This window comes from Macaca fascicularis, chromosome 9, assembly GCF_037993035.2.
Source record: "Macaca fascicularis isolate 582-1 chromosome 9, T2T-MFA8v1.1".
NCBI lineage: Eukaryota > Metazoa > Chordata > Mammalia > Primates > Cercopithecidae > Macaca > Macaca fascicularis.
Window position 1 is genome coordinate 59,925,623 of NC_088383.1, and position 20,847 is coordinate 59,946,469.

General features: G+C 55.0%; 1 protein-coding gene across 13 annotated transcripts in view; it reads right to left on the bottom strand.

The window, feature by feature from the left end:
* Positions 1-20,847, bottom strand: part of LDB3 (LIM domain binding 3) — a 69,458-nt gene that overhangs the window by 24,558 nt on the left and 24,053 nt on the right. For 5 of the 13 annotated variants that reach the window (XR_012417738.1, XM_065520754.2, XM_045399951.3 and 2 more), the window contains 4 exons: positions 20,475-20,644; positions 19,969-20,005; positions 6,117-6,305; positions 2,794-2,939 (listed from right to left, as the gene is read on the bottom strand). Coding sequence is in view for 10 of the 13 variants with exons in the window: in XM_065520754.2 (XP_065376826.1) it covers positions 2,794-2,939; positions 6,117-6,305; positions 19,969-20,005; positions 20,475-20,644 (542 nt within the window). In the remaining 3 variants the exon portion in view is untranslated. Of the gene's footprint in view, positions 1-2,793; positions 2,940-6,116; positions 6,306-12,467; positions 13,273-19,968; positions 20,006-20,474; positions 20,645-20,847 lie in introns of those variants that run through there. The other 8 variants (XR_012417740.1, XR_012417739.1, XM_005565250.5 and 5 more) reach the window with 2 other exon arrangements.

Genomic DNA, 20,847 nt, shown 5'->3' on the forward strand with positions numbered 1-20,847 from the left:
GCCCGCCTCGGCCTCCCAAAGTGCTGGGATTACTGGCGTGAGCCACCACGTCCGGCCTGATGTTTTAAATATATATAGTCAAAGAAAATATATTAAAATGAATTTCACTTGCTTTCTTTTACTTTTTAAAAATGTGGCTACTAGGAAATTTCTTTCTATTGGGTGGTGCTGTCCTCATCAAAATGACTGTTTCCACGTGCCAGGCCCTTTACGTGCATTATTTCAAGTAATTACTCGCTGCAATTCAAGGAGGCAGATAATATTTGCAAGTCCATTTTACAGATGAGGAATTGAGACTTGGAGGGCTTAAATGGCTGCTTCCAAGTCATCCAGCTGGTGAACTACTTAGCTGAAACGAGCTCAGGCTGCCAGACTGAACAGCAGATGCCCGTTTAGAAGCTCCCCAGGCAGCAAAACAGGCTTTAGTACGCCCCCTTTCAAGTAAATCGGGCCCTGGCCCACATTTCCTGCCTCCCTCCAGCAATACTAACCCTATTCCCCCTGCCTGGCAGTCGCTTCCCTCTATTGGAAGGCCTTCCAGACTCCCGGATCCACCTCCTTTTCTAAGCCCCCACAACACAGAGGTAACACAGAGGTCTCACAGAGGCAGGCTAGAATCTGGACCCCGATTTGACGGCTTCCTCGCCGGGGGCTACACCCACCCAGAGAAGGAACCTCCCCGGCCTGGGTGGCCCGGCAGCTCCGTTCCCCAGTCGCAACCCCCACTCCCGGCCGGTGGCGAGCAGGCAGCGGCGCTTCGCCGCCCTCAGCTTCTGCACCCTTCAGCCTGGCTCGCCGTCATGCCAGGAAAGACCTGATATCCCATCTCGCAGCCCCGGGGCTGTTGCTATTTCTGCGTGACGGAATTAAGCCAGTCTAAATTAGAAGGTGATATTTCATCTCTAATTGGCAAGTTCAAAAGGCCCCTATCGCACTCGGCGGGCTCGGGGATGTGTAATTAAACAAGGTGATTTCTGACTCACTCCGGGCCGGGCCTGGCTCTCCGCGAGCGCCTGGCCGCCGCCCGGCCCGCGGGCCAACGTGGCCGTCCCCGGCCCGCGCGCAGGGTCCCCGTGACGACGCCGCCGCCCGCCCCCTCCCGGGCCCCAGGTGTTCTGGGGAGCGGCCGCCCACCTCGGGCGCCAGCGATAAGATCCGGCCTGCGAACACCGCCCTCGGCCCGGAGGAGGCCCCGGGGGGAGCTGCGGCGGCGGTCCGGGGCGCTCCGGGTCCCGCGCGGGCTCCCCGCCCTCTCCGACGCCCGGGTCCGAAGAGCCTGGAGGGCAGTGGAGCGGAGAGCGGCTTGGGCCCACAGGCCCCACTTCGTCCGGGGCGCCTGCCAGCCGCCCCCGGACTCCACTTGGCAGCGGGGCCTCCCGGAGAGGGAGGTGGAGGCCAGGCCGGCTCCAGCGCGCGCCCGCCCGGCCGCCTCCTTCCCCCCGCAGGCAGGAATGAGTTAATGTCTGCGCGGCCTGGGAACCGCGCGGGGGCCCGCGGCTCCGGCTCGTCTCGCTCTCCTGGGCCTCAGCCCAGGGAGGAGGAGGAAGGAGACGCAGGGCGGGCCGGCCGCGCGCCCCCGGAGCCCTGACGCCGCCTGGCGGGCTGGGCGAAGACAGCCGGCGGCCGCCCCGGAAGGTGCCAGAAGCGCCTCCCCGGGAAGAGACGGAAATGTCCTCCTTGCGCCCCTGCAAGGCCTCGCCTCCACCCGCCGCTTCTCCTCCAAACTCCTCTCCAGCCTCCCCTCCCTGTGTCCTCAGTCTCCGCAGGGGCAGCCGCTTCCCACCGCTCTATCTAAGGCTTGTCGCTCGCCCTGCGGAGTTTTCAAAACGCCACCTCGCCCTGCGGGGTTTTCACCTCAGAACCGTCTCTCCTTGCTCCTTCTCTAGGGACAGAGAAGGGCACCTCCCGTGTGACAGACGCTGTGCTGGGTGCTTCATTCCATTTTCAGAACACGAGGTGTCCATGAACATCACAGCCTGGAGGGATGAGGCGCTTTGCCTTCGACAGCAGAGCAGGCCCTGGCACCGGCCTCTGTCTGGGGCAAAAGCCGCTTCGACCACCCACACTCAACCCTGCTGTCAGCGAGCTTCATGAACCAAACCCCCGGAGCAAGGCCCACCCTGACTCAGTGCCTGTCTCATTTCCCTGGGCTCCAGCAGCAGAGATAACTTCCCTGGGGTCTCTCCCTGCGCCTGGATAGGACCTGCTCCCGAGTCCAGGCTCCACCTGTGCTGTTCTGTATCCCCATCGCTTCGGCCAACTCTCAGACACTGGCATGAAACGGAGAAGAGGGAGTCTCATTCTGTCGCCCAGGCTGGAGTGCAATGGTGCGGTCGGGGCTCACTGCAACCTCGGCCTCCCGTGTAGGTGGGATTGCAGGTGTGTGCCACCACGCCCGGCTAATTTTTGTATCTTTAGTAGAGTTGGGGTTTTGCCATGTTGGCCAGGCTGGTCTTGAACTCCCGACCTCAGGTGATCCGTCTGCCCTGACCTCCCAAAGTGCTGGGATTCCAAGTGTAAGCCACCAGGCCTGGTCCAGAGAAGACTTCTCTGTTCTCCTTTGCTCTCCCTTAGAATCATCCACTACTTTCTTGCTCACCTGTCTCCCCCAGGCCAGATGCAGGCTCCACAGGATTCTGACCCACAACTGGAGGATGGAGGGTGGAGCCTCAATAGCAAGACCTCGCTTCCCATTCTTCTGGGGATGTGACCCCAGAGCCATCTCTTGGCTCTTGCAACTCCTGGAACCCACCCATGGCTTTAGACAGCCTCCCCTCCTGCTCTGCCTCTTACCTGGCTGGTAGACAGAAGGCCGGATGCTGGCAGTGGTGACAACCCGGGGCTTGGGTGCAGGGGCGGCGGGGCCCTCACTGTAGCTGGTGTGAGTGGCAGGTGCTGAAGAGGCGGCCGTTGCTGGGCTGTAGGAAGAGGCCTGGGGCCTGGAACCAAGGGGGGAAGGGTTACACCCAGAAGGATACAGCCAAGGCAGGCTGACTCCCAGGTCTTCAGAAGCCTCTGTGAGGACACCTGACAGAGACATTTCTTGGGAGCTGCCAGAAACTGTGAAGGAAGGACCATAAGGGTCTCAGAGGGGAGGAGGGTGTTCCTTGGGTGGCTAGTGCCACTGCCTTTGGAGAGAGGGAGAAAAGCCACCAGCCAGACAGGAGGACACCGGGAAGACCCTTCACTGTCGTGGGGAGAGACTGCCCAGGTGGGACTGTGGAAGAGCGCAGAGGTAGGGGAGAGGAGAGAGATGGCGCTGGTCAGAACTACCTACCCCCATGACCTCGTGGGGCACCTCAGCCCCTGACCACCTGGCCTCTTCTGCCTACTCTTTTCTACTGTTGCTGGAAGAAGCAGCAAAGTCTCAGGTTTCTGGGCACAGATACTCCAGGGAGAGCTCAGGGGAAGTCAGGAGACACCCGTGCCGCTCCCCCAACCCCGTCTCTGCCACTCAAGGACCCCCTCCCCCCCAGCAACACACACCTTTTCTGCATAGAGTTCCTGTTGTCCTCCTCTAACTGGGTTAGTTGTCAAGGGGCCTAGAATCACCTTTCCCCATGTGTGGCCCTGGGACAATGGGGTCAAAGAGATTTTTTTAAAAAGTGTCCTAGTTCATTACCCTCAGCAGAGTATGTGCTTGGCCTCTCCTCCCAGAGAGCTGAAGGCTCCGAGAACTCCTGGAATCCAGCCGCCTGTTGAGCCTTCTCTGATCAGCGTTCCCCAGTTGTATTTGTTTGTAAAACGCTTTTCTTCATTTAAAACTAATGAACACCTTGCAAAACACATCCCTGGTCTTTCAGATCTCAAAGGGGACCACATGCCCACACCCAGGGCAAATGGGTTATTGCTGGAGGTGCTGGAGAAGTGAGTCCTGCCTGCCACCCCCACCCACCGCCCCATGGCTTCCTGCCTGCCTTCTGTCTGTTCCTCAAGGGCCCGGGCCCTGCTGGGCAGAGCTGTAGGATGAGGAGTGCCTTCCTCTCCGGGGCTCTGAGAAGGGGGTCGCCCTGGGATGAGAACCCACCACCAAGCTTCTGAGTGGATCCAGAGAGGCCTGAGGGGCTGTCCAGACAAGGTGGAGATAAAATGAGCCTCAGGTAGCCAGCATCCCAGACCTGGAGGCTGTGCACACTTGCCCTGTCAAGCTGCCTAGTTTCTGGCTGAGTGAAGCCATTGTCTCCCCTCCCCAGGCCCATGTGCCCTTCTCTGGATAGATTTCTGTGCTGAGATCAGCAGAGTAGGGGTCTCCATGGAAGAGGAAGAGACAGTGTCCAAGGGTTGCCGGGCTTCCATAGGGATGGGGGTGGGCCAAGGGGCAGTGGTCTTAGCCGGACTCCATCAGTGGAGGACACTTTGCCCGCAGCCCAGGAGCTACAGGTCCTGAGTCAGGGACTGGCTCTGGGAAAGGGAGCAGAGGCTTATGGCATCCATTGAAAATTCTGAAGCCATGCTCCCATGAAAGGCTGGGGGGTCCATTTGCCTCCCATGGGCTCCCCCAGCTCCAGCTCCATCCCAGCCCATGTGTGAGGAGGGGAGGTAGATTTGCTCAGAGTACAACCCCGTGACCCCTTCTACTCCAGCCCCACTCCCCGCTGGGCAGCCCTCTGTGCCGCTCTCCAAGCTCCACCCAGGCCCCAGCTCTCCTGGCAAGGCAAAGGGAAGGAAGGGAGGACTCCCCCTGTTGGGGGCGTCCCGAGGGCTCCAGGAGCTCAGCCGTCGGCACGCCCAGGACACTGAGACCTGAGCCTGGTGCTGGTGCCTGCCTTGGAGCAGGGTTGGGGCCCCAGGGATGAGGCTGGACTGCCTGCAGGGCTCCAGCATCTATAGCCCCTCACCATTCAAATTGGGAGGCTTCTTCCCACTCTACAAGAGACATTTCTTGCCCTCCTCAAAATCTCTTCTTTGTGCAGGTAGCAAGGCCTTTATATGAAGAGATTCTGGTATAAAGAGGGGAAGCAGTGTCCTAAATCCCCCAGAAAACTGGGATGAAACCATCCCTGGAGGGCCAGGCTCCTCCTTCAGGCTTCAGTTGGGCTGGGGAAAGGCTGGTCTTGGGCACCATGCAGTTAATGTGAAGCCTGGGATGGGGGCAGCAGACAGGCCTGTGAGCCAGTTTGCTCATATCAATCCCACCTCAGGCTGCACCATGGACCTACCCATTCTGATCCAAGAGGCATGTCCTCCCCAGCAAACCCTGGGGGCCAGGGTGGGAGACTGGGACACCTGGGCTCCGACCGCAAACACTAACTGGCCGACTCTTGGAAGCCCAGACAGAGCGGGCCCCATCCAGCCTGATGCGCCACATGGCCACTGCAGAGTGACCTGTCAGCCTGGCCCCTCTGCCTCCCCTCTTCTCCCCTGGCCTTTGGTCTCTGCCTTGTTGGGTGTCTAGGAAGGCAGATGCAGGAACTCACAATACTTGTGTCCTTTGTATGTATTAGGTGTTTTACAGACATTTTTTCTATCATAATCTTATATAATAGGTGTTTGGTAAACATCTTAACAGACGAGGAAACTGCAGTTCAGAGAGCTTCAGTCAATTTTTCAAGGTTACACACAGTAAACTGTGGAGCAGATATAAATCCCACTATACTGGGTGCCTCTGGCGTTAACATGCTTCTCCGAAGAGAGGGGAGGGGAAGTGGGAAGTTCATGGCTAAACTCTCTCTGACGAAATCTGACCTGCCTTCCCTGCCCAGCTCCAGTGCTCCCTCCTCCATGGAGCCTTCCTTGATTTCTCCAGCCCACAGGGATGACTTTCATTCTACCTAATCTGAGTTCCAGGAACAAAGACTTTTCACACAGTCCCCTTTTGTTATCTAACACTGTGTGTATGAGTGTGTGTATATGTCTGTGAGAGAGACTGTTACCTCCCTCACTGGTGTATGTGTCCCTGGGGGGCAGAGTGACAGTCCCTGCTACAGTGGTGCACACCCCTGAAATTCACCCTCAGTTTCCCCTTCACACTCTGCACCAAGCAGCAGTGGCCTTGGCTTCTTCCAGGCCTGTGGGCCCTAACTACCTTGGACACAGCTGGCCATAGGTGGACCCAGAGTGGGGCGTTTCCTGTCTCCCTTCCCCAGGGTCAGGCCCGGCACCTGTGGGCCAGTTACCTTGGGCTGTCGGCAGGACTTGAAGCAGGGGCTGTGGCGGCGGCAGAGGTGATGGCAGTGTGGGCAGCAGCTGTGGCCAGGGGTGGCGAAGCTGCACTGGGAGAGGCAGCAGCAGGCGGCTGGGCAGAAGCGGGCAGCAGCGGGGTGGTGGCCTGGCTGGTGCACACTGGCGCATGCTCAATAGGGGTGCTGATGAGGTGGGACCAAAAAGACAACAGGTCAAGGGAGCCTGGAGACCCCATGAGGCCCCTCTGCATGGGGGCAGGTGGGTGCAACAGAGGCAGGCTGGGCAGAAAGCGCCACCTGCCTTGCAAACAGAGTAGGATCCTCAGAGGGTATGTCTTCCAGCTCAGGGAAGGAGCTCCTCCAGGATCCCAGGAGCAGAGGCTCAGACCACAGAAGGGTCCCAATAACATCAAAAACTTTTTCAATCCTGGAGGCATTTCCCACCCCCACCTCTCAAATTTTTCTGTCCTTCCTAATTTTTCTTTTTCAGCAAAACAGTGTGGTAGAAAAGCCGATGGAATTACCCACCCAGGTTCCTCCCTGATCCTGTTTTCACCCTTCCTCATTCAGTCGAGGGCATGTGCTACCTTGGGAAGGAATGTTACAGCAAAAAAAGCAGAGTGAAGATATTTGAGTGTCAAGGACTTAGGCTCTGGAGTTGTGAGAACCTAGGCTTTGGGCTCTGAAGGACTCGGCACCAACAATACAGATGGCTGAAAGCTACCATGGCAGACAGAGCAAGGTTACCTGGACAAAAGTGGGCACTGTGGCAAGGGGATTCAAGAATAGAAGCCCCTGTGCTCCTTTTCAAGGTCAAACCTGGGGAAGTGGCAGGACCCCAGGGTTCCCCATGCCCATGGTGAGGGGCCAGACAGACCTGAAATAGCCCAAAGATTCCCATGCCTCTGTGTGGCCTGGGTGCCATAGAGAATTTACCATGCACCCAAGAGTGACAAGAACATGGGCCTGAGCACCTGCAGATCTGAAAGACCTTGTAACTGGGAAAGAGAAAGGCGATCACTCTGCAAGTATGGACCAGATGGGTTGGGGATGTCTCAGCAGATGCCAGTGCAGGCAGAACCTGACAGAGGACCAGGTATGCCCACACGCCCCCACCCTGAGTGCCTTGGCATTCTGTAAGCATCTCTTCCCTAGAACCACTCTAGAAAGACAAGAGCAGTCAGAGCTGGGTGGCTAACTGTAAAATGGGGTGGGCAGAGAATAAAAATTAAATTATAGGAAAGCAAAGAAATGCACATTCTTTACTCTTTGATTTGTATTTGCAACAACAGCAACTGGATAAATGCAGCTCCTGCGAGTGGGAATGACTCCCCCCATTTTATGCCGCTTGTTTATTGACCTCATGCTATGTGCCAGGCATGATGATGTCTTTCCTTCCTCACAGCAGCCCTCTGATGTGGCTATCATGGACTCTATTTAATAGATGAGCAAATGGTAACAAAGATAATTCAGTTGCTCAGAGTCCTACAACTTATCAGTCAGAATAGCAGGATCTGATTGAGGGATGTTGTGATTTGAATCCTTAACCGGTACCTCGTGGAGGAAGAAATAAACCTCTTGTTGTGTTGTGATCAGCCAAGTAGAATCTTTCCCCAATAAAAGGCACTATTCTTATTTGAAATAATTAGAATAACAATACTTTCCATTACTAAGTGGTGCCTGTAGTCCCAGCTACTCGGGAAGCTGAGGCGGGAGAACAGCGTGAACCTGGGAGGCGGAGCTTGCAGTGAGCCGAAATCACACCACTGCATCCAGCCTGGGCAACAGAGCGAGACTCCGTCTCAAAAAAAAAAAAAAAAAAAAAAAAAAAAATTAGCCAGGTGTGGTGGCGCATGCCTGTAATCCCAGCTACTGGGAAGGCTGAACCCTTGAACCCAGGAGGCAGAGGTTGCGGTGAGCTGAGATTGTGCCATTGCACTCCAGCCTGGGCAACAAGAGTGAAACTCCAACTCAAAAAAAAAAAAAAAAAGAGAGTTTACCCTATTACTCCATGTTATCATTTCAACCTCCCTGAGCCATTGGGAATGTGACCCTCATTTTGTAGATGAGAAATCTGAGGTCCAGAGAGATTGTGTCTCTAGTAAAACATCACAAAGCTGCAAAGTGGCAGAAAAGGGCTTGGGGCCTCACCACTATAACACTTTGCAAACTTACATGTGTGCTTGAAGCCCCTGGGGATCCTCTTAAAACGAATTCCTAGTTGAGTAGGTCTGGGGCAGAGCTGACAGTCCACATTTCTTTTTTGTTTCTTTTTTTTTTAAACTGAGACGGAGTCCCACTCTTTCGCCCAGGCTGGAGTGCAATGTCGCGATCTTGGCTCCCTGAAACCTCCACCTCCCAGTTTCATATAATTCTCCTGTCTCAGTCTCCCAAGTAGCTGTGATTACAGGCATGCACCACCACGCCCGGCTAATTTTTGTATTTTTGGTAGAGATGGGGTTTCACCATGTTGGCCAGACTGGTCTTGAACTCCTGACCTCAGGTAATCCACCTGCTTCGGCCTCCCAAAGTGCTGGGATTATAGGCGTGAGCCACCGCACCCAGCCGAGAGTTCACTTTTCTAACAGGCTTCCAGGTGATGCTGATGCTGCTGGCCTGTGGGCCACACTTGGAGTAGCTGGCACTAAAGGGGTCTGCCCTAGATAGGAATGCAAGCGGGCCCTGAGCTATTTGCAAAAGCATCACTGAATTGCTTTCCTCCATCTGGTGAGGTGTATGGTAAAAAGAGCATGAAATATTGTGAGAGGGTCATGGAAGAATAGAGATGGAGAAGTGGCAAGGTTGAGGTTAACTGCCCCCATGGGAGAGAGAGTGCCATCCTTCTCCATAACTGCGTGGGAAGCTTTTGGGATGGGCAAGAGCAGTGGCTACATCTTGCCCAGGTCTTCCCTGACTTAATGCTCAGGGAGGCAGTCTCGGACAGCCCAGCTTGCAGGCCTGCAGTCGTGCCTGGCTCTGGCCCTTCCATGAGCCCGCTTGTGAAAGAACCTTGCTTCTGGAAGCCATGCCGGTGATGTGACTGCCTCAGAGAAGTAGATGCAGTCTCTGAAGCCACACCATTGAGCTGGCTGCTCAGACCCTCCTGTCAGTGTGGGCAGGTATGGCCTGGGATGGCTCAGGCTGACACAGAACACTGATCTCCTTGATCTGCTCTCCATGGCCCTACACCACACTTCCAGTAGGCTGCTGGGAAATGAGGACACTGCACAGGACCAGGGCAATGACAGTGTCCAGGCTGGGGACAGTATTCTGCAGAATGAATAGGAAGTTGGCTTTGCCTGTCTCCTTGGCTCCAATTCACTGTTAGGCCAGCTTACCTGCCAATCTCCCCAGCCAGAGCTCCAAATAAACCCTGGATTCCAGGGCATGAAGTTGGAGCTGGATGTGGGCCCTAGGAAAATTCATCATTGACCGCAGCACCAGGACAGTGATCACCACCAGGTATACCTAGGTATGCACGTAAGGGAGCCTGCTGCTTGGGGTTCTTGCCGAGTGGCATCCTCTCTGGCACCACTGTCTAAAGACACCAAGAAGCCAGGGCCTAGGGAAGGCAGAGGAGGCATTAGAGGGTATCTTGAAGGATCTTGGGCTCTTATTCCATGTCAGTTCCTGCCTGAAGTTCCACAAGCCCCCAGAAGCATCCTGAAGGGCGCATCATAGAGCAAGCACTGTGGAGAACTTACTTGGCCCTGGCTTCATTCCTAAAGACAGTGCTGGTGAGATCACCCCAGCCTGATCTAAGATCTACAGTTGCCTCCTGCCTTGGTCATAATTCAGTTTAAACATCTAAGCAAAAACCAAACTAGACCCAAATGCTCATGGCTCCTTGGGGGGATGGCGAGGCCAGGAGAAACACAGCCTGGCTATCGTCCCCTTTTCAGCTTATCTCTTCCCTCAGTCTGGTGAGCATCAAGGTGGAGCATGTTGACTGTGTGCCCCTGCTCTTCCATGGTGGCTCTTGGTGGTGGGAATGGTGGGGTTTGGTTGATGCTGTTATTGATAACTATGATACTATGTCTGGAAAGGATGGGGATGGTGGTGGTGGTGATGCTGGGTCTTGGGGTTGTTGTCACTGGGCTTGGGTCAGAACTGTTGGTGATGGTGGGGGCCTTGTGATTGATATTGACAGTGCTAAAGGGGTGGTTGCCACTATGGGGGTGATGATGCTACTTGTGTTGGATAAGATGGTGAAGCATGAAAATCTCTGTTGATTGGGTTGATGATAGAATACCAGTCAGGTGGTTGATCTTGAAATTATTCATGCTGCCACCCACCTAGTCTACATTCTACCTTGCTGCCTGGTGACTATGGCTCAGGGGAACCCTGAGCTGCATCACTTTGCCCCAGGAATGCTCCACTGCAACTCCAGGGCCCATGCTGCCATTGTGGTCTAGGTGAAGAACACCTTATCAGCTATAGTGTGAAAGGTGCCCTGCAGCCTTTGCTAGTTCCACTTTGCCTTCAGAATGCATTCAAAATCCCATGGCCTGGGAGTCTAGATGCAGACCACTGCTAACCATGACATCCTCTGCATTCTCTCCATTCCAACCAAAATGATTAACTTGGGGTTTTGGGACACCACTTCCCATCAGCATCTCTGCTTGCTCTGCTTAGAGTATCTGTCTAGGCTTTTGTATCTACTTCCACCCTAATTCTAACCATTCCTGAAGATAAAATACACTGACCTCTTCTTCCAGGAAGCCTTCTTTGATCCATCACTTGGAGGGATGCTCCCTGTCTCTGGACCATACATGATCATCCTTGCATTGGGAACACAGTTATATTGGCCCTTTCTGATTCCTTCAGCACTCACAGTAGTCAAGCATCTCCACAAATGCCCACAGACACTGGATGCTGAATGAAGACATCTTTCCTGCTTATACCGAGGGGTTTACATGGAACCCAGCCTGGGGCCCCCCAGGGCACTATGTGAAGGGGTCTGGGGTAGGTGGGAAGGCAGGGCTTCAACTAGGTGGCTCCAAGAGGGCTCCTACAGGCTGGGGTCTGGGAGCAGGGGTCCAAGAGCCCACCAACTCTTAGTGGTTGGCTGAGGTCCTTTGCCAGCCTCAGGATACCCACTGCCCAGGACCTCTCTGTATCTGGCAGACCCCTGCCACCAACCCATCCTTGGGCCTTGCAAGTTCTCTATAAAACATCAGCCAAATATGGGTGTGCTTCACGAGGCCTAGATGAAGGCAGCAGGATGAAGCCTGCCTGGCCCAGGCATCAGACTGCTGGAGGCAGGATGAGGTGGGAAGCCAAAATAGGTTGGCAGGGGGCTTTAGGGAGCATCTCAGAGTGGATAGGCAGGAGAGAGTGGCCTCAAACACCACCCCCTCCTGGTGGGATTGCTAAGGTTCCTGGAGGCAGAGGGAAAGCCTCTGCCGAGGCAGCAGGAATGGGCGCAGGGCTCTGGCCAGCCCAGCCACAGAGGAGGCAGGACAGCCTTGAGGGCTGAGCCTCAGCATCTGCTTCTAATGTAAGTGCCACCACTCTCATGTCCTCAGCCTGTGATTTCACACAATCAGGGACATGGAATTGGCCTGGAGAAGCCTTGCCATCATGGGGTACTTTCTAAGCGGTCGGGCCAGGGTCAGGTGAGTAGGGTGCCAGCTAGTGGGTCACAGCTCAGCAGGACATGAGCCTGAGGCCTGGCTGGGATCTTTTTGACTGCTGCTGCCCTTCCTACCCCTTCCTAAACGCTCAGGACTAGGACAAGGCCACAGGTGGGTGGGAGCCGGGAGCAAGACCCAGGTGGAAGCCTTCCCAGCCCTCTTGCCTCCTGACACTTGAGCAATAATCTGCCAGGGCTGCCTTCCATCTCTTCTCCCCTGAGCCCCAGCCCTGGCCCCCTGAGTTCCCTTGTGAACTGCTTCTCAGCCCAGGTGTGCCCACTGGAACCCTTCTCTTGCCTCTGGACCAGGATCGAGCATAAGTAGCTCCTTCTTGCGAAAACAGCTTGCGGGGTGCCTTCTGATGGGGCGGGGCAGGACAATGGCTCAGTCTGCTGGTTGCAGCAGGGTGTGGGAGGAGAGGCAGGGGGCATTCAAGTATTCCCATACGCACTGCCCTGTGGGTGACTAAGGGTGCCCAACGGGCCTCAGCACAGATTCCTACCAGCCATCCTCCCACCCTGGGTTGCAGCTGGGCTCGGGACCTGTGGGGTAGGAGAGCAGCAGGACCAGAGCTGCGCTGGGTCCTGGGACTGGTGGGCACTGCCCCTGCCCCTCTTCTGGTGGTGCCTCTCCTCTCTCTGTCCCAGATCGTGGCCTCACAGCCCCTCTCAGGTGGGACACACACAGGCACAGCATGACTGGGGCTTGGTGTGGTTCACTTCAAATCTTCTTTATTTCAGAACAAGCATGCTTATATGTACAGAAGAGAGAACTATGGAGCCAGCACACACGGTACAAAAAGGAGGGTGCATGCCCCCACCTCACCACTGCCAGGAGGGGTCTCTGTCTCATCTACCCTGGGGCTTCCACTTCCTCTTCAAAGAGCCCTATTCTGGGCTGCCCTGAGCTCCAGAGGACAGCGAGGGAGCCGGGCAGGGCCAGGGATCAGCCTCTTCCCCAGACCCTGATCTATGGGTGACTCATTCTAGGAGGGGATGAGGCCAGGAACTGAGGATGGTGGGATACTGAGTAGTGGCCCATCCATTTCCCTTGGTTCTGGGGTGTTATGCCAGCAAACCCCTCATGCCCTCTCTGGTCTACAGCTAAGGCCCTGTGCAGAGGGCAGGGGCTTGGGCTACAGGCTATTTGGGGGGTGGCGAGGGTTGCCCCGAATGGGGCAGGTTGGTGGGTACAGAGGAATTGGGAGGTTTGGTGGGTACAGAGCTGCAGGGGGCTGGGCCCCAGCATCAGCTCTGGGGAGGGCAGAGGACAGAAATGCTGCGGTTGGCCATCAGAGGTGCCCCCAGCACAGTTACACATTGTCAAGCATCACCGTGGGGCTCACATGCCAGATCTGTGTGGGGGTAAGGAGGGAGGGGATCCAGCCTGTCGGGGTAGGGGGATTCCAGGCAGCCTTTTAGCTTTTAACATTAAGGATTTGGGCTGAAAGGCCATGGTGCCAGTTGCGCAATTTGGCAAAACGTGGGCTGTTACGTTCCGTTTCAAACCTTTCCCTGTGGCACAGAGAGAGAGAGAGAGAGAGAGAGACAGAGACAGAAGGAGAGAGAGAAGAGAGGAAGAATGAAAGGGGTTAGGGGATGTGTTCACCATTCCCCTGTCTAACAGGTGGGGCAGAGGGCATGGGAGGGAGGGAATGGGCTTGGAGAAGCTATGCAATCCATGGGGTACATTGTAAGTGGTCAGGCCTGGGTTAGGGCAAGACCCAGAGTCTTGGGGACCAGGATGGAGGGACTGAAGTTCCTGCCTTGAGTGAGTTGGGAGCCATGGAGAAGGAACCTGGCTAATGGCCCTGAGGGCAGACTGACTAAAGGGGGCCTCCCTGGTCAATGTAGTGAGGGCTAGGCAGGGCTGCTTTGGCTGTGAGCTCTCAGGATTGAACCAAACAGACAGGTGCACCTCGCATGATCTCTGTCCCCTAGCTGGGCATCAAGAAGGAGGAGCGCCTATCCCTCGCGATCAGGCTTGGTGGGCAGACCTGCCCCCTCCCTGTGCTGCCCTGGCCTCGAAAAGCCTTCACTGTCCCCAGAGAGAAGCCTTTGCACACAGCTCCTGCCCACGCCTGCCCATCAGGCCTGAGCACAGCCTGGGCACATGCGTGCACACCCACACATACTCACAAGGTCACTGTCACAGACAGAGGGCCAGGACTTCCGGCCACTTCCCACCAGTGGGGCCTCTTGGGGCTCAACCCACACCTGCTCAGCTGAGGGCACAGTACAGAGCAGGCAAGCAGCAGCCAGAAACGTGGGAATGAATGGAGGAAGAGAACACCTGAGAAAGGCCAGTGCCACAGGCATCAGAATGCAGGCCTTCCAGGCTGGAAGGTCCAGTCACATCCTCCAGACCAGAGGTGTCCACTGGTGGCCAAAGGGCCACATCCAGCCACAAACACAGTATGTTTAACCTGTACAGTGCTTCCAACTCAATGTAAAAATTAATTTCTGAGTCCATACCATGAGATGCTTCTTAGCAATAAAAGGGAATAGATGAACAATTGGAGCACTCAACCACTTGGGTGACCCCTGGGAATTATGCTGATTTAAAAACGGCCAATCTTAAATGGTCCCATGCTGTATGATTCCATTTATATAACATTCTTGAAAAGGACAAAATTATAGAGATGCAGGACAGATCACAGATGAGTGGTTGCCAGAGGTTAAGGAGGTGGGTGGGTGCTGGAGGGGAGTGGGTATGGCTATAAAAAGGCAGCGTGGGGCATCCTGGGTGATGGGAAGTTCTGTGTTTTGCCTGTATCAGTGTCAGCATCCTCGTTGTGTTATTGTGCTTTCATTTTGCAAGATGCTACCATTGGGAGATGCTGGGTAAAGGGAACATGGGATCTCTATTATTTCTTATAACTGCACTGAATTTGCAATTATCTCAAAGTAAAAAGTTTAATTAAGAAGTTAGTCGGGTGTGGTGGCTCATGCCTGTAATACCAGAACTTTGGGAGGCCGAGGCAGGCAGATCACAAGGTCAGGAGTTTGAGACTAGCCTGGCCAATATGGTAAAACCCCGTCTCTACTAAAAATACAAAAATTAGCCGGGTGTGATGGCATGCACCTGTAGTCTCAGCTACTCAGGAGGCTGAGGCAGGAGAATCACTTGAACCTGGGAGGTGGAGGTTGCAGTGAGCTGAGATTGCACCACTGCACTCCAGCGTGGGTGACAGAGTGAGACTCTGTCTCAAAAAAAAAAAAAAAAAAAAAAAAAAAAAAGAAAGAAGGAAAGAAAGAAAGAAAGAAAAGAAAAAGAAAAAGAAAAAAAAGAAGTTGGCCAGGCACGGTGGTTTACGCCTATAATCCCAGGACTTTGGGAGGCCGAGGCTGGTGGATCACTTGAGGTCAGGAGTTCAAGACCAGCCTGGCCAATATGGTGAAACCCTGTCTCTACTAACAATACAGAATTAGCCAGGCATGGTGTCACACGCCTGTAATCCCAGCTATTCAGGAGGCTGAGGCAGGAGAATCGCTTGAGCCTGGGTGGTGGAGGTTGTAGTAAGCCGAGATTTCGCCAGTGCCCTCCAGCCTTGGAGACAGAGTGAGAATCCATCTCAAAACAAAAAAAAAAAAAAAAAAAAAAAAAAAAAAAAAAAGTGAATTGCTAGCATATAAAAATCAGGAAGAGCAACTTTAAGTCTTTGAAAAGAAGATGTGGCAGTGCTGGCCTTCTATTTCTGCACAGTAACAGTCATCGGGTCTGGCCCCCACGTCCGCACACTCACAGAGGTCCTCGGTTCTGCACGTGCTTTACCTAGCAGTCTCTCTCTCTCTACCCCTTGAATCCTGCATACTGGGTCTCTGTCTAAGACTGTTTGACAAAAGGGACCCACTGCTAACATATAACATATTTGAAAACCACCAGTCTAGTCTGAACTTTCCTTATACTAAGAGGAAGCTGAAGCCCAGAGAGGTCACATGAATGACCTAAAGCCACACAGAAACTCAGGGGCAGAATCACAATCTAAGTGCCGGCGTCTTCTTCCCTTGCCACATACCTGCCTATCTGAGGTTGGGGTGAAGGGGTGGAGATGGCACGAGCAAAGGTGGTGTGGCGGGGCTCCTTGAGTCCTGCTGACAGCACTACAAACAGTCCTGACCATCCCACAGACACTACCCAGAACACAGGGGCACAAGATCAGACACAGGCAGTTAACCTGTAAATCGTCAAGTCCTAGCAAGGCCTGTGGAGGCTGGGTAATAGTTTGTCATCAGTGCTTGGTGACAGGGACAGGGACAGGGACAGCCCTGGAGAGTCCGATCTAGTGAGCATGCTCTACTTGAAGCTGTTTGAAAATCCTCAGCTAGCCAAGGAAAGGAGCCAGGAGAGGAAGGCACAGGAAAGAGGAAAAGAGACAGGAGAGCAAGAGCAAGAAAGAAAGCTCCCCAGGGGCTGCTTAGGCAGTGGCACCTGGGGCAACATCCCTGGTGCTCCAGTTGTGGTTTTCAAACTCGCTAGGGTGGCAGAACACCAGGGACTCAAAATCCAAAGAAGAGAGGTAATTTTTTCATTGCTTTCTTACAAGGGGCCCATTGGCGGGGGCACCCATTGGCAGGAGGGCCCTGTGCTGTGCGGCAAGTAAGCGAGGTGGCTGCAGTGGGGGCAAAACTGAGAGACTGCCCAGAGGAGGGAGGGAAGGGGGCGTCTGAGGCTGCAGGAGGGAAGAAGCGGAGCCAGTGAGCCCTGGCATTTTGTTGGAAGAAGCTTAATGTTTGCATGATGGAAAAGGGGCATGGAAGGATTTTTACATGATCTGGGATGGAAAGGGCTGTGTGATGCAACCCTCACCTTCAGCTCCTCTAGGGACTCTTCACTAAGATCAGCTTTGTTCCTAATGCTTGGAAGGATGGGGAGGTGCAGAGCTCTTTACCCAGGCGGGCATCAGGGAAACGCAGAGGCTGCACTTATAAGGGATCAGGGGGATGTCTGGGTTTCATGCTGGGCTACATCCAGGATGGTTCCCCCAAGCAGTGGGATCCAGATGCCTTGCAGATCCAAGCCCTGCCTTGCCCCCACCCCTATCCCTAATGTGGCTGCCCAATGTGGATCTGACCTTTTGGGTGATCAGGGCCCTGGAATGCCTTTCCAAAGTCAGAAGGACTCTGAGATTAGAGGCTCAGCTTGTGGGAAGGAGGCACTATTTCAGCTACCTCCGATGGAAACTGGGGAGTCACAGCATCACCTATAACTACTAGAGTAGCTCCCATGTGGAAGTAGGCAGGAGGCTGATGTTCAAGTCAGCCTGGACAATTTCTTAAGGTGCCTGGGTCCTTCTAGAGTGGGAAGCTAAATTCATAGCTGATGCCTGGGCTGTTCAGGCCTCTCCCACCTCACCCGTAAAGATAGAGTCCCTGGAAATTATACTCTATCTTGGGCTGGCCAGCAGGTTGGCACTGGAGCCTCAGATGGAAGCTACATGCTACCAGACAGAGATACCATTCGGAGCCAGGACCTGAGAGGAGAAGAGGGCTGTGAGCTGTCATGGGACTCTGGGGGTGGACCTTGGAGGCAGAGCAGTGACGGAGGTGAAGGGAAAGTTTGCAAGGTCTTCTTCACATGTGGATTCACACCTGACCTTGAGGTCCCAGAGCCCCTGCCTACTCACTCAACATTCCCGCTAACTTTCTCACCACACAGCGCCAGGAAGGAGAAAGCACGTTTGCACGGATATAAGACTGTGTCGGTGTCACCATGCAAAGGCTTGGCAAACTCAGGCTCTGCTGGAGTGAGACACTTGGAAGCAGTTTACAGTGAAGCCTCCCTGGGGAAACTCAGCCTTCAAGACAGACCCTGAGAATCCCCACTGGGATTTGGGAGGAGAAAGAGAATGTGGCTGCTCTCAGCCAATAAGATGGGTCAGGAGAGTCTAGGGGTGCAGCTTCGAACTTGGGAGTGGGGACAGATAGAAGTGCGGCTCAGGCCCCTGAGGAGCAAGACTCCTGACCGGCCTGGACCAGGGTGGGACAAAGCATTTCCCTTCTGCTCAGACGGTGACGTGGGTGAGCCTGGGGCCCCAGCCATGACCAGTGATCACAGACACTGCTTTAGGCTTCAATCACAGACAGATTAAAACTGCTACACCCACTGCACCCGCCTCTGGGTCCATGGGATAGTTGTTTGGGATTCAGTGACATGGGTGGCTCTGCCCATGAGGACAACTCTCCAGAAATTAAAGTCAGAAGAAGGGAGAGGAGCCCCCTCCAGACCTAGGCAGAGGCTGGCTGGATGCCTCAGAGCCTCCACTGCAGGGCCTGAGACCCCAGAGACAGGTGCTAATGGGGTGAGGGAAGCTTCCTGGGACGGTGGGAGGAAGTCAACTGGAGCCACTTCCCAGGCCCTCTTCCCAGATTTCCCTAGGATGAAACCCTGCCGTAGCTGGGGGAGAGGCTCCGAAGGCTGCCTTTTGCTGAGGCTGAACCAAGCTTTCATGGGGTTAGGCCGCTGGCAGAAGGACTACTCTCCCACCCTTCAATTACCCTCAAGACCAGGCAGAACAAACTTCAAGAGATGTTCCTTGAAGGAGGGAAGGGGAAGACCAAGGATGAGGCCTGGGGACCCCCTTCAACACTGCCTTTGTGCTCTCCTCACTCAATAATTTTGCAGAGCCTGCAAACATTCCAGGGGAAAGAAAAGACAAAAGTTTGCTGCAATGCACTTCCACAGTACTCTTTCCCGTTCTAAAGACATCTGGCTAATGAGGCACAAGCTGAGCGTGACTGCCTTGCATACCAGAGGGAAGCAGAACATTAAGGAACCAGAAGGGAGCCGAGAGGGCGGGGCTCTGGGTCCCAGGGGAGGGAGAAAAGAGGCCCCCTGCTGGCCTCTTGCTGGAAGGAACCCGGGGGGATTTTGAAGCCGCTTGCTCTGGGGTGTGTGATTTAAAGACTCCTTTATCAAATGTTTGGGAACATCTGCATTGCTCACTGAAGCAGCTACATGGGTGGCTTCTAAGAGGAGGGCAAGACAAGCATGGGAGCAGCATGCAGGGGCAGCGGAGCACAGCACGAGGGGAGAGCTGAGAGTTCTAGGACTTAAAGTAGCTGGAGCTTAACTTCTGTGCTAAATCAAGCATCCCTTCATCGCGGACTCTTTAGATGCCCTGCAGGCACTGAAGGGTTAAGAACTGTTATTGGGACTGCATGCCATCCTTAGCAGGACTGGCACGACCCCACCTTAGACTTGGATGCCTGGCCAAAAAGTGAGAGCAACTTGAGTTGGCAAAAGTGTTGGTTCAAAAATAAAATCCACAAGTCTAAGCTGGCTCGAGTCTTACTCTGCGCGGGTCACATGGCCACTGAGTGTTGGGCCTGCTGGTTAGCAAGTACAGAAAGCTTGGCCCAGGGTGGGAGGGTGCCCTGAGCCCCAGCCCCTTGCACAGAGGCTGCCACAGGATGCACTGGCCCAAGGCAGACAGTGCCAGGAAGAACATGCGGATGACATATTTGCTACCGGAAGTGTCCACACAGTCACAATGAGCCCTGCTCCTCACTGTGGAAGGCCCTAGCGGGTTCCAGTGAGTTCCAGGATGGCATGCCCCCTCATGCTATGAGCACCTGACGGGCCACAATGGTAGGTTGGTGGCTATGGCCTCAGACCTGCAACTGATGGGGAAACCATGCTTTAAGACCCCCAGCTTGGCACAAACCCGTCCTCATGTCCAGGGCTTGTTCTTTTTTTCAGCAGCTATTTTGCTTTAAGCAATTTACAGAACTGGTACCTCAACGTGGGTCTGGACAGGTGAGTCCAGGGGTCAGGCGTTTGTGTCCAGCACAGACCCCTGAGTGCCTGTTTCCCAGTGCCCAGCCTTTGGAATCACAGGGGAACAGGCCCTGAGATGAGTGGGTGGGCAAGGTGGCCAGCCGGGTGTCCTCACAGGGAAAGATGCCCTCATTCTCAACAGCCCAGCAAAGGCCAAAGCAGCCCTGCCCCTGCCCAGGGATGAAGTTGGGAGAGCCCAGAGCCTTCGCTCTTGTAGCCTGGGCCTGGAGGACAGAGACTCGGGTCCAGGTGCCCGCCTCACTGACCCAGGATGCCGCCTCAAGCTAGTGTCAGCTGGAGCCCTTTGCAGGCCAGGCTTTCCAAATCCATGAACTTGAGAGGTTCCTTCCATAAGTGATGTGACCTGGGGGCTGCCCGGGAAGGGACGGGGCTAGAGGGCAAGGCCACAGAGCCCGAGTCCAGGCACTTACCTTGACCTTCGTAGAGCTTCTTCATCAGGGTCTTGCACTGTGGGTAGAAAGGAGCTGGTCAGGGCACTCACAGGAGACACAGCAAGGAAAGTTGCTGGGGCTCTGTGGGCACTGAGTCCCCAGGATTCAGCCAGGCCCAACATGGTGACTACCCCTTTGCCTGTCCACTGTATGCTGGGCAGAGGCCCCAGAGGACATTGGGAAAGGGTCAGGGGGTGGCCTGAGAGGGCCTCATCCCAGCCCTGGGCAGTCATCTCACCCGGAAGTTGCACACCAAGCCTGCTGCTCACTGTTGGAGTTGACATTGGAGCAGAAGGCTGCTGTCACCAGACAGCCTGCCCGAGGGGCCCAGAAGGAGCCCTGCCAGCCGCGGACAAACCATCAAGGCTGGCCCACCTTCAAGGGCAGGTAGCGGGACTCCCTGGCTTCTGCAGTGCTGAGCCCAGGCCCCCGGTGGCCCCTCAGCATCTCCCTCCTCTGCACCCACCCCGAGAGCCTGCACTCACTGAATTCTGTCCCTGTCATCTGGGCCAGGATGCGGAAGGAGCGAGACTGCAGGTTGGAGGAGCGGCGTGCCCACTCGTCAGCCTCATCTTCCGGCTTGTTCTGGTTCTTAATCACAGCCTGGTAGACAGGAGAGGCGCTGTCTACGGCAAGGTCCTTAATAGGGAGGCTCCTGCAATGCAGAGAGAGGCCGTGGGCGAGGGCTAGGCTGGAGCCCAGTTCCCACCCTGCTGGGTCCCTGCTCCATGCCCATTGGTGGCCCCTATTGTTCTGTCCCCACTTTGCCTTTACCCGTTGCTGTCTGAGAACTTGAGATATGGGCATGACCTGGGTCCTCGGTGCTCAGGTTGGTCACAGTGAAGCAGTGACTCCCCT